Source organism: Natrix helvetica (assembly GCF_964273705.1).
Source record: "Natrix helvetica genome assembly, chromosome: 4".
In the NCBI taxonomy this organism is placed as follows: domain Eukaryota; kingdom Metazoa; phylum Chordata; class Lepidosauria; order Squamata; family Natricidae; genus Natrix; species Natrix helvetica.
The window spans coordinates 154,838,070-154,857,885 of record NC_138550.1 but is presented as its reverse complement, the minus strand read 5'-3'; the positions used below and the strand labels follow the sequence as shown (position 1 = coordinate 154,857,885).

The 19,816-nt window shown below is 45.6% G+C and overlaps 1 protein-coding gene across 2 annotated transcripts in view; it reads right to left on the bottom strand.

The window, feature by feature from the left end:
* Window positions 1-3,189: 3,189 nt before the first annotated feature.
* The window catches only part of DEPTOR (DEP domain containing MTOR interacting protein), an 85,603-nt gene continuing 68,976 nt past the window's right edge, over window positions 3,190-19,816 (bottom strand). For both annotated transcript variants that reach the window (XM_081950859.1, XM_081950858.1), the window contains exons 9-10: window positions 17,480-17,584; window positions 3,190-3,676 (exon numbers count right to left, since the gene is read on the bottom strand). In XM_081950859.1, coding sequence (XP_081806985.1) covers window positions 3,548-3,676; window positions 17,480-17,584 — 234 coding nt within the window. In that variant the 3' untranslated portion in view covers window positions 3,190-3,547. The remainder of the gene's footprint in view (window positions 3,677-17,479; window positions 17,585-19,816) is intronic.

Sequence of the window (19,816 nt, the reverse complement as noted above, 5' to 3'; positions counted from 1 at the left end):
TATCATAGATGTATTCAAAACCGTATCTTGGATGTCTTAAAATTGTGGCATCTATATTAACCCACCTTATTTGTAAAAACGGGATCTAAATTGTAACAAAGTGCTTGTTAGCCAAGTTACCGTGTTTTTTTGGAGTATAAGACGCACCAAGGTTTTGAAGAGGCAAATTTAAAAAAAGTAGGTAGGTAGATAGAGGGATAGAGAGCGAGAGAAAGAGAGAGAAATAGAGTAGGTAGGTAGGGAGAGGGAGAGAGTAGTTAGGTAGGTAGGTAGTTAAAGGGATAGAGAGAGAGAGAAAGAGAGAGAGAGTGAGTGTGTTTGTGTAGGTAGGTAAGTTGATAGAATCATAGAGGGATAGAGAGAAATAGAGAGAGAGAGAAATACAGTAGATAGGTAGGGAGAGAGTAGTTAGGTAGGTAGAGAAAGTGATAGAGAAATACAGTATGTAGGTAGGGAGAGAGAGAGTGTGTAGGTAGGTAGAGGGATAGAGAGAGAGAAATAGAGAGATAGAGAAATACAGTAGATAGGAAGGTGTTTCTGCTGGCACAGCACTTGATCAATGTAATTCTCTTCAATCAGTTGAAGAGCTTTCCAAAAGGAAAAAGAAAAAGTTTTTGCACTCTGCAAACCTCCCCAAAACGACCCGTTTTTCACGAAAACGGGCCTGTTCCCCCCCCCCAAAACAGGCTTGAATAGCCTTGGGAGGGCTTGCAGAGTGCTCCTGCAGGGGAGGAAACAAGCAAAAATGGGCCCGTTTTTTGTCAAAAATTGCATGCATAGCCTTATGGAAGCTAATAGAGTGCTGCTGGGGGCTGGGGGGGGGGCAAAAAACGGCCCGTTTTTTGCTCATTTCTGCCCTCCCCAGCCCCCAGGAGCTCTCTAAAAGCCTCCTAAAGGCTATGCACGGCCAAGGGGGAAGGGCCTTGGGAGGCAAAAAATGCTGTTTCAGTGTATAAGACGCACTCAGATTTTTAGCCTCTTTTTTGAGGAAAAAAGGTGCATCTTATACTCCGAAGAATATGGTATAGTGCAAGATTTTGGCTTACACTATAATACCAGAAATACATAAATGCATATAGCAATAGGACTTATATACCGCTTCACAGTGCTTTACAGCCCTCTCTAAGCGGTATACACAGTTACCATACTGCCCCCCCAAAATCTGGCTTCTCATTTTACCGACCTCAGAAGGATGGAAGGCGGAGTCAGTATTGTATCAAGTATTGTATTCAGCCAGTCAATATCGAACTCCTGGCAGGGAGCAGGGAGTTAGCCTACGATACTGTATTCTAACCACTGCACCAGCAGGGCTCATACTAAACAAGAAGCAATGGATGGAAACTAATCAAGGAGAGATCCAACTTAGAAATAAGTAGACATTTCCTGACCGAACAATTCATCAGTGAAATTGCTTGTCTTTGCCTGAGGTTTTAAGAAGAAACTGGACAACCATTTGATATAGGGCAGCGATGGTGAACCTTTTTTGGCTCGTGTGGCACAAGAGGGGGGAGCGCAGGGGGGTCGTGTGCGGGCGTGCCACAACCATAATGCAATGCACGACCCCCCCAGTGCGCATGCGCGCACAACGTGCGACCCCCCCATTTTTACATGCTTTTTTTGCCCTCCCCAGGCTCCAGAGGCTTTATAGGAGCCTGGGGAGGGCGAAAAGAGCCTCCCCCGCCCCCCAGAGGCCCTCCGGAGGCAGCTTCCCTGAAGCCTTCAGAACACTTAAAACCACCCTCCGAGCAAACCGGAAGTTGCTCGGAGGGTCGTTTTAAGCGGTCCGAAGGTGTCAGGGAAGCCTCCGGACAGTCCCTGAAGCCTTCGGAACACTTAAAACCACCCTCCGAGCAAACCAGAAGTGACTTCCGGTTTCCTTCGAGGGTGGTTTTAAGCGCTCCGAAGGCGTCAGGGAAGCCTCCGGACGGTCCTTGAAGCCTCTGGAGGGCCTCTGGGTTGGCGGGGGAGGCTCTTTTCGCCCTCCCCAGGTTCCTATAAAGCCTCTGGAGCCTGGGGAAGGCGAAAAATAGCTTTTAAAAAGGTGAACTCAGCATGCGCGCGCTGGCCAGCTGACAGGGCAGCGCCTCGCGTGCCCTGACAAATGGCTCAGCATTCCACTTGTGGCATGCGTGCCATAGGTTAGCCATCACTGATATAGGGTCTCCAGCTTGAGTAGGAGGTTGGATTAGAAGACCTTCAAGGTACCTTCCAATTCTGTTATTCTGTATGAACAAGACTGGACCGTGTGGTGTGTAGCAAGGGTGGGTTCCGGCAGATACTACTGCCGGTTTGCTCAGGGACGCACCTTGCACGCTTGATGCATGCTGCATGCGCATGCACAGTACAACTAAAATTGCTCTGTGCATGCGCAGAAGCAAAATAACAAGATGGCGGCACATATGGCGCCGCCAGGAGAACCGGTTTGGGGGTGTGGCAGGCCTGGGTTGCTGCCGGTTCCAGCAACCCAGGCCGCCAAGCTACTACTGGTAGGAATCTACCACTGGTGTGTAGTAGGGAGTGAATTCTGACTGCTCTTGTCTATTCTTAAGTGAGATTTTCATCAAGATGATGCAGGGTTGTAACTGATAACGTTTCTTCTCCATCTTCAGAGATAAAAAGATAAAGGTTCCCTTGAATTGAGCTTGAGCCTGATAAATTTACAGGGATACAACCATATCAATTTTTTGGCAACAATATTAAAGTAATTTACCATCATTTTCTTTTGAGACAGTTTTTCAACTTCCCAGTCTAAAACTTAGACCCAGGATTTATTACTGATCTTCTATTAAAGAAATAACCAGATCTGACTGGTTTAGCTTTTCAAGATTAGCCAAGTTACAGAACAGACATAAATATGCAAAGCTGGCATGTTTAAAAGATCCACATGCTTCCTGTTCCATAACTTGTCCAAGAAGTAGAATGGATCTTCCTTGGTACCAAATTTGTAACAAACCTTAGTTTACGTCTAGCTGTACATTTGAACTGAAATTTATTACCAGATCTTTAAAATCAAAGCTAGTATCTGGGCCTGCTCCAAACAAATAGGACATCGAATTCTTGAATTCTCAGCCAATTCAGTTGTTGTTTCTGCTGGCTAGGCATTCTAGATGTTGTGGGTCATAATATGTCTGGAGACGATGCACTGGAAAAAATGGGCTCGTTCTATACAATCACAAATGAAAACATGAATTAAAAATAAAAGAAGACAATGTTGAAGAGATTGGCACAAACATGATTCCTAGTAAGAGATTTCACAGCTGCATCGGATCTTGTCCATCTGTAAGATTGACCGTCTACGGTTGCCATGACTTGGATATGCAACAGATCCTTTGTGTAGTACAAGTTGATTTGTGCTTCTCTAGTTTAGGCTCGCCAATGCGTACCCATGGTCTTAGACTACATCCATTGAAAAACCCTATTACTAAAGAGGAGAGGAAAGTACTTAGAAGGCAAAATTGATCTCTGAGAAAAAAGTATGTTTTTGTCCCCTTGTATAATGTTGCTTGTGTTTGGACAGGGGCTGAATCCTCAACAGTGGAGCATCACGTCAGGGCTCAATTTCTTCCATCACTTCCATGACGATCGTCCGAGGACCAGTTAAGATGAGGTTGCTTACAGTCCTGTAATCTGCATGGAGAACGTTGAGCCCGTTCACCGAAATCACAAACTGACAAACCTAAGAAGAAGAAGAAGCAAGCAAAGAAATTCAGTCATGTTGCTGGAGAAAAGCAACAACTTTTTGCTCTGAGCCTGAAAGCAAAACCCCCATCAACTTTCTGCAGCACAAAGACACACTATGCCAGCAAAACATTGGTTTTAATAGGACAGGTCCCAGCACTTTTAGAGTTATCCATTAACATCTGAATGCCTCCCTTAATAATCAAGGTTCTAATAAAGATCTTTCTGAATTTAACAAGGGCAATCTGCTAAACTGAAAGACGGTTTACAGTGGCAGGAGGACAACAGAGGAAAGGCAAGGAATGTGACAGATCTTGGCATGAAGAGGGAAGATTGCTCAATCTGGCTGGAAAAATCCCAAGAGACTTGCTTTAATTTTGCAGAGCAAGTCTTAACCCAAAGAGCTACCAGGAATGTTAACAGGGAAGGCACTCAACATTTTCCTCTGCTGCAAATAATAATAACAACAATAAAATCTGACATGGTTCCAATGTTTTTGGAATGTTAATTACGGTAACTTCCTTAAAGTTACTGTTGACTGTGTAGTCTGGAAAGCAAAGATGCAATTCCCACTGCCCAAGATATTCTCAAGTTTCCTTATTAGAGCTGGCTTTTAAAATCTTCAGACTGAAAAACTGTCTATTTTTGAGACTCTTCCTTGGGGTACCCACAATTACCGAGTGCGCAATGGGGTAGGCTGCATTTCCTCTGCACAGTTTAATGATTAGGTCTTTTCCTGCCTCTTTTCCTTCGTGAATCTGTTCGCCCCAGATTTTTTTCCCACCTAGTCTAGGGCTAGAATTAAAGCCCTCTATTTAAAAGAAGATAAAAGCTTTGGGTGAATATATCACAGATTAGTCTTCCTTTCAGCAGTGTCTCAAAATACAATGGAAACTCCTGGGGGCGGGCATGGCAATTTCCTGACAGCTTTCAGTTGCACAGTTCTGACTTTCTGACTTTGATAAACATGGGTGAAATAATAGAAATAATACGGGGCAGAGACTTGACATTTAAAAAGCATCGGACAAAGCTTTCTGCAGCATCTGCCTGCAGTCCCTTCGGTCAAACTTTGAGGATCTGGGATGTTTCTAAAATTATAGCATTTCGGCCCGCTTTGCACGTAGCTTTTCCAAATCTATCTTCCTGTCTTAGTTGTGTATATTTCCTGCAAACTTTCCAATCTCTCCGTTCACTGTTCCAGTTGCTGGAACTGGGAATGTCTAACAAAGAGCCTTCCAATATTTGCGGGGCTGCCACATTGGAAGAGAGGGTCCAATCTATTCTCCAAAGCTCTGAGCGCAAGACAGGAAGCAATGGATGAAAGCTTAACGAAGAGAGATCCAACCTAGAACTAAGGAGAAATTTCCTGACCGAACAACTAATCAGCGAAACGGCATGCCTCTGGTCTAGAAGCTGTGGGTGCTCCATCACTGATTAAATGCTGTGGTGTCTTTAAGAAGACATTGGACAGCAATTTGTATGGAATGGTGGAGGGCAGGGGTGTCAAACTCAAGGCCCGGGGGGGCTGGATCCAGCCCGCTGGGTGCTTAGATCGAGCCTGCCCTGTAAACAGTGAAGGACTTGCCTGCAGTGCCTCTACCAGCTAAAAAAGAGCTCAGGGGGGCTACATGTGGCCCTCCCAGGCTCCATTTTCGGCTGCAATGGCCTCCTGCAGCCCTCTGCCAGTGAAAACGGAGCTCGGGAGGACCTTCCTGGGCTCCATTTTCACTGACAGAGGGCTGCAGGAGGCCATTGCAGCCGAAAATGGAGACTCGATGTGTGATGTTGAGCTGGCCATGCCCACTCTGGCCACGCCCCCCCTTCAACCCTGAAGCGGCCTTCAATGAAATTGAGTTTGACACCCCTGGTGTAGGGTCTCCTGCTTGAGCAGGGCGTTGGATAGAAGACCGCCAAGGCCCCTTCCAAGTCTGTTATTCTGTATGATTAAGCAAACCTCTTAGCCCCAGAGCCATGATGAAAAAGCCAGGGGGCGTTAATAAAGGCAACCGTCCCTCCCCCAATTCACACTGGCTCAAAAAAGGAGATTACAATTAGCCAAATCCATGCCTTAAGGTGCATCTTTGTTTTCTTTAAAAAATCCAGTTTGTGTTACCTATCATCTGAATTTTTAAATAGGCAAGGCTCTAACTTATTTAATTATTGTGAGCTCCCCCAGAATGTCATCATTATCAGAGTAAAAGTATTTTAGGCAGGAACCAAGCAATGGGCCTTCCCTCAGGACATCTTTTGTTTCACACCCATCCCCAGGAAAGAGTCTTTCAGCACACACACTACATTTGTGTGAATGTCTCTCACTGCCCTCCGATTGGCGGAGGAGTGGGTGGTGTGTGAGAGGGCAACAATCCAGCTCTGGCATAAACAGCAGATTGCAGCGCCAGAGAATAAATATTAATCGCTTTCAACCAGCAGGGAGCTCAAAGCCCGCCGGTGTCACATTACTGTAGAAACTTTCTAGGAAGTGTTTACTAGAAGCTCCGATTCGATTTTGCAGAAGTGAGAAAAACAACGCTGTTTATCTTCAGCAGGATTCTTCTGCCTCTGTGGCAATGCTTTTTGTGGAGCTAAAGCAAGTGTTGAATCTTAACAAGTTAACAACAATGAGACAAAGAGAGGACCCAGTCATTTATTAAGGCTCTGTAACACTTTACACACAGAGAGAGTCAAATCTCCTTTGAGTCAAATGTGATCTCTGGGGATTTCATGGTTTCTTCCCGAGTGGTACAGAAATGGGTTGCCACCAGGGATGGTATTCAGCAGGTTCTGACCAGTTCTGGAGAACCGGTAGCGGAAATTTTGAGTAGTTCGGAGAACTGGCAAATACTCCGACTGGCCCCGCCCCTACCTATTCTCTGCCTCCCGAATCCCAGCAGATCGGGAGGAAATGGGGATTTTACAGTAACCTTCTCTTGCCATGCCCACAGAACCAGTAGTAAAGAAATGAGGATTTTACAGTACCCTTCCCCTGCCACGCCCACCAAGCCACATCACAGAACCAGTAGTAAAAAAATCTGAAAAGAAAGGACTAGGGGAGACATGATAGCAGTGTTCCAATATCTCTGAGGGTTGCCACAAAGAAGAGGGAGTCAAACTATTCTCCAAGGCACTTGAGGGCAGAACAAGAAGCAATGGGTGGAAACTAATCAAGGAGAGAAGCAACTTAGAACTGAGGAGAAATTTCCTGACAGTTAGAACAATTAATCATTGGAACAGCTTGCCTCCAGAAGTTGTGAATGCCCCAACACTGGAAGTCTTTAAGAAGATGTTGGATAGCCACTTGTCTGAAATGGTATAGGGTTTCCTGCCTAGGCAGGCGGTTGGACTAGAAGACCTCCAAGGTCCCTTCCAACTCTGCTATTGTATTGTATTGTACATAAATGTAAAGCACCATCAAGTGACATTGCTATTGCTGCAATGGGTTTACTAACTCAAGGAAGAGGAAGAAAGAGCACAGAGAAGAGCAACAAAGATGATAAGAGTTTCGGAGATCCAACCATAGGATGAATGGTTAAGAAAACTAGGTATGTCTAGCCTGACAAAAGAAATGGATTAGGGGTGATAGCTGTCTTCTGGTACTTGAGGGGTTGTCAGAGAGAAGAGTGGGGCGATTTATTCTCCAAAGCCCCTGAGGGTAAGACAAGAAGCAATGAGTGGAACCTTGTTAAAGAGAGATCCAGCCTGGAACTAAAATTTCCTGACTGCCAGAGCAATTAATCAATGAAACTGTTTGCCTCCCAGAGCTGTGGGCCCTCCATCACTGGAGGTCTTCAAGGAAAGAACAGACAGCTATTTGTCTGCGATGCAATAAGATCTCCTCCTTTGGGCATGGGGTTGGACTAGAAGACCTCCAAGGTTCCTTCCAATCACACGATGAACCGACTCAGCACCATCCACAAATTTAAAAACAATTGGGAGATCCTTTTCTTTCTTCCCTTTTGCTCTCCCAACGACTGGTGTGGAAGTGGGGAATGGAAATGGCAACTGACCCCAAAGTAGGTTGCACTAAAGTAAAGGTAAAGGTTCCCCTCGCAGATATGTGCTAGTCGTTCCCGACTCTAGGGGGCGGTGCTCATCTCCGTTTCAAAGCCGAACAGCCAGCGCTCTCCAAAGACCTCTCTGTGGTCATGTGGCTGGCAAGACTAAACGCCAAAGGCACAAGGAATGCTGTTACCTTGCCACCAAAGACAGTTTCTATTTTTCTACTTGCATTTTTACATGCTTTCGAACTGCTTTGTTGGCAGAAGCTGGGACAAGTAACGGGAGCTCACTCCGTTACGCGGCGCTAAGGATTCGAATTGCCGAACTGCCGACCTTTCTGATCGACAAGCTCAGCGTCTTAGCCACTGAGCCACCGTATCCCGCAGGTTGCACTAATCAATGCAAATTCCCATTCTGTATGTGAATTGTGACTTCACCTGCACGTAGAAAAAAATCTGGAGCTTTGGTTTCAGCAATGAAACAAACAAAATGCTAAAAAAAGGTACGATGTTTATGTAGTTACTTACCAAGCACCTCTAAATTATATTAAAGTAATCAACAATATCTTTACCACCCTCAAGGCATGTCACAACGTTTGAGCACCCCTCATGCTTGGAAATGGAAAGCTGAAAAATTTGATGCGCTCTAAATACAGCAGCAGCCTATCACGAAAAATGTGGAGCGTGTGACTTTTGCGGTATGATATGGCAATGTTGTTTTAATCATGTAGGCTGCCTACGGACACAACTGCCGGAACCTCAAATAATTGGACACTGTCCTGTTTAAGGAAGTCTGGCTTAAATGAATCAGGATTGGTTTAGTTCCAACATGAGGCACAGAGGCTACATTGTGCCCTGAAAGCTCCTGAGATGGGAAAACGTGCAAAGCTGGCTGAGATGCCACATTTGTTGGCAACTCTTTATCCTCACGGCGGAAGGGGGGGGAAGGAGACCCCAACACTGATTAACCTCTAAAGCAGACCGAGTTTCAGCATCTCAATTTCCCACCAAGGGCTGCTGAACTTTTAAAGGCTATTTTAAGTTGCCAGCAAATGCTCTGAAGGGGGAAGAGGTCACAGCTGTGCGGTCTGGCAGTGCGTGCACACAGGGCAACAGGAATTGGGCTTCTGCCCAGGCTGGAATTTGCAAGCTAAATCAACACACAAGCAAAACCTTGTTGCTCTGCTGGCAGCCCAGGCTGAAGCAGCCTCACCTCTACTTAAATAGGCCCAGCTGCTGGGGCTCAGCACTCCTCTCCCAGGCCTTTCCATCCAAGACTTTTCTCCTAGGTGCCCGTCGAGCAGCTTCAGCAAAACAGGCTCCTTGACCAGGGGTCACCAACCTTTCGGACCTCGGGGACCACTAAATTAATAATTTTAAATCCCGTGGACCACGAATATGATCTGCCTAATGACCGGTTGGGTGGTTGTGGCTAGGTGGGGGTGTGACTGGGTGGGCATGGCCAACTTGATGTCACTCATGCCAAGGGGTGCCTCACCGTCCTCTACTCACCCCTCCGCTGCCAGCCACTCCTCGCCTCCCCACCCGGGCTCCTTAGGGCCCCAACAGGAAGCCGTTGTTGGAGCTAAGCAGCCACCCCGAGAAAGAGTTGGCAAAACAGCTAAGTTCAAATTGGATCTAACCGAGAAGGAGGTTCATCAGAAGCACCTCACTGAGGACTACGAGCATAGGCTTTCCAAGCAGAGGGAAGATCTGTGGGAACGCAAGGCCAGGTAACAGCGCCTGGAGCCTCAGTGGGCTGAGATAGCCAGTTCCCTCCAGCCTCTGCCCAAGGCCCTGCACCAGGTGGCCGAAGCAGCCCCCAAATAGAATTTCTGCCCCCCTCCAACCCACATAGAAAGACGCCAAAGGGGAGACTTTCTGAAGCAACACAAACATTCATTGCACGTATCTGGCCCAGGGGCCATAGTTTGAGGAGCCCTGATTTAGTGCAATATAAAAAATGCAAACAATTTTCCTGCAGACCACCAAAATTTTCTCGTGGACCATGGACCACCAGTTGGTGACCACTGTCCAAGACCTCTTATTGGAAATATTCATCTCTCAGAGTAACAGAAGGGTCCTTGGGAGTATTCTAGTCCAACCTACAGCTCAGGCAGGATGCCCTACACCCATGATGGTGAACCTATGGCATGCGTGCCAGAGGTGGCAAGCAGGGACCTCTCTATGGGCAAGTGCGCCATCCCCAGCTGCTCTTTCGGTTTCTGTCACGCATCGGACAGCTGGTCCGGTGTAGATACACACTAGCCAGCTACTCACTTCCGGGTTACTCATGCTGCAAGAGTAACACAGCTGCTTCAAACGTTATCCCCAGATAGTGTGGAAATATGCACGCTGTTGTTTTGCTTCCTTGGCCATCTCGGTGAAAGTATTGTGTGAACAGGCACAAATAATCCATGGGGACAACCTTGGAAGCAGCCAAGCAAATGTTTGCGAAGGAAGCAGCTGCTGCAACAATACAATACAATAGTAGAGTTGGAAGGGACCTTGGAGGTCTTCTAGTCCAACCCCCTGCCTAGGCAGGAAACCCTATACCGTTCCAGACACTACATAGGGAAATGCTTTGAGTGTTCATTTGCTCTGTAGGACACCTTTACAGTGGTTGGCGAGAACCCTGCTGAGTATTCTTCCTCTACAGTATGAATGCCGGGGTCAGTGCTATTATTTTCATGAAAAATATCAACACCTGGAGAAGCGATTCTAGAAGCCAGCTCTGCTATTTGCACTGAGTGGCTAATGCCCTTATCACCATTGGCAGTGGGTTAAGTGAAAACCAAGCCAACTCCTGAGAGCACTTGAGGACGGGACAAAAAGTAACAGATGGAAGATTATTAAAGAGAAATCCAACCTAGAGCTAAGGAGAAATGTCTTGACAGTGAAAACAATTCATCAGTGAATGGCTTCCCTCCAGAAATTGTGGGTGCTTCATCACGAGAGGTTTTCAAGAAGAGATTGGACAAACAATTGGATGATTTGTCCAGAATGGTATAGTCTTCTGTTTGGAGGGTGGGGTGAGGTAAAACGTTATCACCCACCCCTCTCCTAAAAGAATGAAATATTTTATGAAATATTAAAAAGGCAGAGTAATACATTTCCCTGGCTGAGAAATAGAGAAACGTTGTTTTAGAGGCAGAAAGCAGACTCACTCTTATAGCCCCCACCTTTCTTAATAGCCCTCAGCAGATATCAGCACTTAAGAGATAAAGAGATAGATAGCCCTTAGTCATAAGCAAATTCCCTGCAACAAGATCTGAACAAAGGTAGGGTTAGCCCTCAGCCACAACAGGAATTGCCCCACAAGCCCCTTCATTGCATCAGGGCAAACATCAACCAAACTTAGCTCAGACAAACTCCTAAGATTTGTACATGGCACCATGGGAGTCTGACAACAGCCAACAGAATACATGTTCTTGCACAGGAACAGGAAGCTCAAGTTCAAAGCCCAAGAGAAGGTATAAAAACCCCTCACTCTCAACTCCATGTGGTCAGCTGCCCAGAACCACAAACCACCATGTGGTTCTGCTTCATCATTAAACCATCTTTCCATGTTTCCAGTGTCTTTCCCCCAGCTTGGAACTGGACCTGGATATTTCTTCCAACAGGGGAATGGACCTCCAAACTCCCTTCTAACTCTATTATTCTATGGTCTGTGTTCTAACTTCCAGCTGGATCCAGCAGGCCTTACAATGGTTTGTTAGAAAGAGCTGCAAATGTTTGCCAATTTTTATCTCTGGGTCAATATTGACTCCACGCCGTTTCAGTCTTGAGATATAAAACCCAATTCTGTTAAGTTCTTGAGTGCGCCAAAGAAAGTTGTCACTTCCCATCAAACTGGTTTCATGTTCCTGTAAATCTGGTAGCCAACTGCCAGAGGATCTTTTCAAAAACTCACAAAAAATAGAGTTACTTCTAAGTAGATTTCTTTATTGTCCTTCACCTACAGACAGAAATACTAGAGCAACTACTTGCATCATTAGAGATGTACTCCAAGAATTGCTAGGGAGGAGCCATCTTGACTCTCTTTCACCCAGCCAAACTATCTAAATTTCGCTCTCTTGATCCTCTGGAATGCAGCCCGAGAATGGAGAATCAGGGGTGGGTGGCTGCTGGTTTTACTATTGCTCCACAAACCTCACACGCGCTCATTGTTCATTGTAAATTGATCTTTGCGCATGTACAGAACAATTTACAGGGAACTGCGCATGCATAGACACTAGAAAACAACATGGCAGCTGTCAGGGAACCGGTTCGGGGGCTTGGCAGTTCTGGGTCCCTGCCAGTTCTGCGACCCAGGCCTGAATTCCACTACCGGTTTGGCTGAACCGGGCTGAACTGGGAGCAGCCACCTCTGCTGGGAATCCAGACTACATTCCACCACAAATGAATTGTCCGCTGGTTATTTTGCTGTTACAGAATTTATTGATGGGTTAGATTCCCTTCTTCCTTCAGAAAATCACAGAGATTTGCACAAAGATTTTCTTTCATTAATTCCCACACCCACCTGCAAGTCACATTGGGTTGAAAGCAAATGACCAGCCCAACATCAGCCAGCCAGTTTCATGAAGATGGGTTCCAATTAGGCCCATCGATTTAACCCTAGGGGCGTCTGCAGAGGGTGGGAATGGGGAAAAAAAGTCAAGATGTGGGCCATGGAGGTGAAACCCCTCCCCTTTTTATAGCTCATATCAAAAGGAGTGTGGCTCATATCAAAAGGGGTGTGATCACATGCTCACAGCTGCCTCTCTTGACTTTTTACCTTCTACCCACAGATGCCGTGTTAATCACTTCACTATTCAGTTCAATGTGATTGACTATTGAGAGTTATTTCAATACAACCTTCATAATCTTTCCCAATATTTTAAGTAGCAGGCTAACTTAAAGGTTTTGTGCCATTGAGAACTTTAGGATCCAAACCTTAAAAAGATATTTACGATTACGATGTTCCATTCCTTTTCACGTTATTAAGGAATATAATCCTTCTTAAGCCTTGGGAGATAGGAACATTAAAAGTACAACGAGCAGCTTTAATGGATTGCCCTCTGTATAAATTTGACATTTTATTGTCCTGCAAGTCTCTTTTGATAGTGCGTTTCAAAATTATTATTCCTATGGGGTAACACTCGAAGTAAATTACTGATAACAAGCAACCTTGAATGCAGTGAAATAATCAGCTGGTGTTGGTTAACCAAATCAGATTGGGAGGTCGTGACTTCTAAAAACAATTTGCTTAGAGAGCTGGCATCAATTTAATTTAATTAACAGTTAGGAAAACAATTGACACTGCTGGAAAGGTAGAAAGCCATGTGGGATCTATTCCATAAGAAGCTAAAAGGACCCTGTATAAAATGATGCTTTTGCCCAGAAAGGGAATGGGAAAATATGTGTGTGAGATAAATCAGGAACAGCTAGGAACAAAAATAATAATTTAGAAGGCATATGTTTTCTGCCAAGGTGCCTGCCCTCTGGAATAACATCCTCCTATCAAAGATTGTATAGCTCCCACCCTGCAGCTGTTCTGCAGGTTTTTAAAACCTGGCCCTGCTCCCAGGCCTGGGCTTAAGTGGCTGTCAAGCCTCTGTTAATTTATTCTGGATGTACACGTCTTTCTTCTTTCATTTACTGTTTCCTAGTTTGCACGTCTTAAGTTGCCCAGAGTTCTTGGGAGTTAGGAAGCCTCTAGATGAGGGGTGTCAAACTTAAGGCCTAGGGATTGGATCCGGCTCACGGGGTGCTTAGATCTGGCCCGCCGGGCTGTCCAGGAAACAGCGTAGGACCAGCCTGCCGTTCCTCTCCAAGCGAAAACGCAGCTCGAGACGGCTGCATATGGATCTTCCAAGCTCTGTTTTCACTGGCGGAAGGCTGCAGAAAGCCATCGTAGCTGAAAACGGAGCACATGTGGGCCATGGGTGGAAACTCCCAAGCTCTGTTTTCACTGTCAGAGGGTTGCAGGAGGTCGTTGCAGCTGAAAACGGAGCTTGGGAGCCCGTTTCCGCTGGAAGAGTGCTAGGGCCACCACAGGCGCCGTTGACCCGAGTGATGTTGAGCTGGCCATACCCAACCTGGCCACACCCACTCCACACACCACCACCCTGAGGTCAAACACAACCCTGATGTGGCCCTCAATGAAATAGAGTTTGACACCCCTGTTCCAGATCCAACAAATGAATAAATATAGGCAGGGGTATGATCCTACTGGTTTAACAAGCGGTTCTCTTTGTGTGTTTTGCGTGCACAGATTACCGAGAAATCACCATCCGCAGGAGGAAAACAGCTGAGGCATGGCAATCCACTCTGCCGCACCTATCAGTTGGGCTTCAGAAAATATAGGTGAGTATAGAGCAGAGGCAGACGGGAGGACTCAGCTGATAGTCGGAGCTACTGGTTTGTCCGAACCAGTGGTGGGTTGCAGGCGGTACTCACCAGTACGGGCGTACCAGAGCCTGCCAGGAGCACCATGTAACGTTCCGTTACGGTGCTCCGGAGGGCCCATCCACCCGTCCGAGCTCCTTACCTGTCCTTTAAGCCTTGGGCGCGTACGGTGCCTGCGCGACGCTCCACCGGGCAGCTGGAGCGTCACGGAGGCCTGCAGAGGCATCGCAGGCAGGTACAATGCATGTGGGTGACGCCGGGCCCGTTCCAACTGAAACAGTTGGAAAGGGATCCGGAACCCACCACTGGTCCGAACTGGTCCAACCCAGTAGAATCCAAACCCTGAATCTAGGAGAGAGTCAGGGTGGGATGAAACTGGCGAGACTCTATACGAGAAAAAGATTTAAGAGTCTAAAGGCAATTGCAAAAGTGATGAATAGGTTTGGGAGAAGTGACAAGGACAAGTTGCGAGAAGAGAAAAATTTGGAGAAGCAGCACAGGGAAAGGAGCCTGATCTTCCTGAAAACGCCCTGAAGCTGTGCTAGCATACTGCACCATTGGCGTCCTTTAAATACAGTCATTTGTATGATGTCATTACAGGTAGTCCTCGACGTACGACCACAATTGGGCCCAACATTTCTGCTGCTAAGTGCAACCCTTGTTAAGTGAGTCCTGCCCCATTTTAAGACCTTTCTCGCCACCGTTGTTAAGTGAATCACTGTACTGATTAAGTTAGTGACATGGTTGTCCAATAAATCTGGTTTCCCCATCGACTTTGCTTGACAGAAGGTCGCAAGGGGGGGTCACATCACCCCAGGACACTGAAACCGTCATAAATATGAGACAGTTGCCAAGTGTATGAATTTTGATCACGTGACCATGAAGATGTTGCAACGGTCGTAAGTGTGAAAAACAAGTCGTAAGTCACTTTTTTCAGCGCTGGTAGAACTTTGAATGGTCACTAAATGAATTGCTTTAAGTTGAGGACTACCTCTACACAAATAACATAACTGGATGCAAAGAATGGAATTTGCATCATTTGACTAATGAGGTCATCTCACATGTTTTGCCCCATGGTGTAAAGACATTTTAGAGCGAGGGATAGTCTTTTAAAAATTGTACACCTTGTAAAAAGCAAAAGGCAGCCTTGGCTTTGTCAGTGTGTGTTCTTTTCAGCTTTACATAGCAACAATTTTTCAAATCTGCCTGCTGAATTGTAGGGCAAACGCTTGCCCTAGGCGTTTGTTCTACGCAATGCAAACAACAGGAGTGCAAGGTATGAGCCGGTGAAGAGAAGAAAGATTGCAATTTTTCCCACCAGAGGTGCAGGAACTGGGTTTGTCTAGTCTAATGAAAAGAAGGACTAGGGGAGACATGATAACAGTGTTCCAATATCTCAGGGGTTGCCACAAAGAAGAGGGAGTCAAACTATTCTCCAAGGCACCTGAGGGTACGACAAGAAGCAATGGGTGGAAACTAATCAAGGAGAGAAGCAACCTAGAAGTAAGGATAAATTTCCTGACAGTTAAGAACAATCGATTAGTGAAACTACTTGTCTTCAGAAGTTCTGGATGCTCCAACACTTAAGAAGAGATTGGACAATCATTTGGCTGCAATGGTATAGGACCATGATGGTGAATCTATGGCACATGTGCCAGAGGTGGCACACAGATCCCTCTCTGTGGGTACGAGCACTGCCCCCAGCTGCTCTTCTGGTTTCCAGGGGGCGCATGCACGCTTGCCAGCTGGTCTTCACGCATGCTGGAATGCCAGAAACCTGAAGACCAGGTGATCGGTGCGCATGGACGTGCTGGCCACCTAATCTTCAGATTTCCGGAGCTCTGGTGTGTGCGAAGACCAGCTGGTGCCCCCAGAACCAAAAAATCAGATGGCCGACATGTGCATGCCCACCGGGCACCTGGTCTTTGGGTTTCTGGCACTCCAGTGCATGCTCATGTGCATTCTTGTTTGGGCACTCAGTGCCGAAAAGGTTTGCCATTGCTGGTATAGGTGGTTGGACTGGATTACAAAGGTCCCCAGCCTTTTGGGCATTAGGGACCAGTTACCCGAAGAGAGGTTTTTTTGCAGACCGGATTGGATGTGGTTTCTTTTGCTGCCTCCATCCGGCGGATAGGGCTTTGCTTGTTTGAGTGGCCCTATTTCTGGCATGCCGTGGTGCAGTGCCAGTCCATGGACTGGCGGTCGGGGACTCCTGGACCAAAGGTCCCTTCCAACTCTGTTATGCTGTTATAAGGCGCCGAGCAAAATCCTGCAGAAATATGCCAGCCTCGGAGGGCATCTGAAAGCAGAGCAAACACACTGGTCTCTGTGCCAAGGGCACGTGCAGAATGCAAAGGTTAAATGTGGGCCGTGATCAAATTCTTGCCCTTTCCATTCTTGCCAAGTTTTCCCAGTCTTTTTGGTGAGAGGTTCCAGCAGCCTAATCTAAGCAGGAGCATTTGATTAAAAGAAGAAAATAATGTCTTCACTGCTGGGATCTGTCACAAATAGTTAATACAATACAATACAGTACAATACAATACAATAGCAGAGTTGGATGGGATCTTGGAGGTCTTCTAGTCCAACCTTCTGCCTAGGCAGGAAACCCTATACCGTTTCAGACAAATGGCTATCCAACATCTTCTTAAAGACTTCCAATGTTGGGGCATTCACAACTTCTGGAGGCAAGCTGTTCCACTGATTAATTGTTCTAACTGTCAGGAAATTTCTCCTCTGTTCTAAGTTGCTTCTCTCCTTGATTAGTTTCCACCCATTGCTTCTTGTTCTGCCCTCAAGTGCCTTGGAGAATAGTTTGACTCCCTCTTCTTTGTAGCAACCCCTGAGATATTGGAACACTGCTATCATGTCTCCCCTAGTCCTTCTTTCTCTTAAGCTAGACATACCTAGTTCCTGCAACCATTCTTCATATGTTTTAGTCTCCAGCCCCCTAATCATCTTGGTTTCTCTTCTCTGCACTCTTTCTAGAGTCTCCACATCTTTTCTACATCGTGGCGACCAAAACTGAATGCAGTATTCCAAGTGTGGCCTTACCAAGGCCTTATGAAGTGGTATTAACACTTCATGTGATCTTGATTCTATCCCTCTGTTTATGCAGCCTAGAACTGGGTTGGCTTTTTTGGCAGCTGCTGCACACTGCTGACTCATATTTAAATGGTTGTCCACTAGGACTCCAAGATCCCTCTCACAGTTACTACTATTTTTCTACTTGCATTTTTATGTGCTTTCAAACTGCTAGGTTGGCAGAAGCTGGGACAAGTAACGGGAGCTCACTCCGTTACGTGGTACTAGAGATTCGAACCGCCAAACTGCTGACCTTTCTGATCGACAAGCTCAGCGTCTTAGCCACTGAGCCACTCACCCACATTAAAACCTTTAATTGCATTAATTCAAGGTACCTTCATTCCTGATGCAGCTGCTGGCCCACTGGGATCCACGGCTTGCACGTGGCAGGGTTTGCTCCCTCGGACCACAAATCCCCACCCAACAGCATCACCTATGATCTTAAAGGAAAAGAAGAAGAAGAAGGTGACAATGAATCTTGTTAATAATCTCTCTCTCTCTTCTTTCTTTAAGCAAAGAAATGGCCTTTGATGTTCACGAAGGAAAAAAGGAAGGAAGGAAGGAAGGAAGATAGGAAGATAGGAAGGGAGAAAGAAAGAAAGGAAGAAAGGAAGAAAGGAAGGAAGGAAGGAAGGAAGAAAGGATGAAAGAAAGAAAGAAAGAAAGAAAGAAAGAAAGAAAGAAAGAAGAAAGGAACATAGGAAGGAAGGAAGGAGGAAGGAAGGAAAAAAGGAAGGAAGGAAAGAAGGAAGGGAGATAGGAAGGGAGAAAGAAAGGAAGGAAGGAAGGAAGGAAGGTAGGAAGAAAAAGGAAGGAAGGAAGGAGGAAGGAAGGAAAAAAGGAAGGAAGAAGGAAGGAAGATAGGAAGGAAGGAAGGAAGATAGGAAGGGAGAAAGGAAGGAAGGAGGAAGGGAGGATGGAAGGAAGGAAGGTTCGGTGAATATGAAAATGTTCCAACTCTTATTTTGATTAGAGATCACAATAAAATCTTAAAGACAGAGTAAGCATAGCTCATTTTTTAGCCCCTGCTTTCTTTAAACGCTACATTCATCTATCTTAAAAAAAAAAAAAAACTCACCCACCCAGCTTGCAGTGTACCTGTTAGAAATTATCCAAGACATTTACCAACAGACTCAATTTATCTCTACACTGTGGAGTAATCTGTCCCTCCACCAACTTTTGGGCCAGCAAAATGACAACAATGTAAGCTGAACAGTTTGTGAAGGAGCCCTTATTAACTCATATATAGTGTTTTCTAAATCTGCATTCCAAGAAGTCTCAAGAAAGCACAGTTTAATTGTAGGCAATTTTCCTCCCGAGAGACCAAAAAGCAGAACTAATCTGAAGCATTTATTCTGTATAGATTATAGGTTATGTTTATATGTTTGCTCAGAGAATGGCAATAGCGCTTAGACTTATATACTGCTTTAAAGTGATTTACAGCAACCTCTAAGTGGTTTACAGAGTCAGCCTATTGCCCCCAACAATCTGGGTCCTCATTTTATCCACCTTGGAAAGATGGAAGGCTGAATCAACCTTAAACCTGGTGAGATTCGGACTGTCAAATTGCACGCAGCCGGCAGGCAGCAGTACTAGCCTGCAGTACTGCATTCTAACCACTGCACCACCGTGACTCATATAAAGCCTTTTCATGTAAAATGCATATAAAGTATTTCTACTAAGTTGCAAAGCATTCCATGTTCAATATGTTTCTCTACATGTGTTTCTATGCACATGGGTATGTGTATAGTATATATGTACATATGTGTGTCTACCTGCGCATCTATAAATGTATCTACTGTAACTTTATATAGGTAGTCCTCAAGCTATGACCATAATTGAGTCTACCAATTACAATTGTAAGTCATGATGGTCGTAAAGTGGATTGCCAAGTGACTGGACTCAATTATATGACTTTTTTTTCATTAAGTGAAAACCACGGTCATTATGTGAAGCCATTGTTCACTATGGGCTAGTTTTCCCCAGAAATGGGAAGTAAATGCTTCTGTTTCTGGCAAAACTGTCATAAATCATGTTCAGACGACTATGAGACACTACGAATGACCATAAATGGGGCTGGCTGCTGAGTGCCCAAAATGTGCTGACATGACCATGGGGCAGGGTGATGTTGGAACTATAAAACCAGGTTGTAAGTCCCTTTTGGTGAGTCCATCATGATGTTGGACGGGTGTTAAGTGACTGGTCATAAGTCAAGGACTATCTGTATATCTGTCAAGCTAATTTCTTAGTAACTGCGAGTCTGTGTTCATATAGTTTTCATTGGCAGTGATATTGAAGCAGCTTGCCATTGTCTTTTCCTAGCCTACTTCCTTGACATTTTCTGCCGATGCCCCATCCAAGTACCAACCCCGTCCAACCCTGTTTAGCTTTCTGATCACCATTTCCAACTGGGCGCATACAAAGACATTATTGTCCTAATCTTATCTAGATATATAAAAAGTGTGTGTGTATGTGTATCTTCCAGCATAACTCTGGAACGTCTCAAGCAATTTCAACCAAACCTGGTACACAGGTGACTTACTCTCTGGGAAAAAAATACTGTGGGAATAAGATACCCCTAACACCCCTCGTTGTGTGTGTTCCAGCATAACTCTGGAACGCCTGGACCGCTGAAATGAAAAGGAATGAATAGTCTCAAATCACAATACTTT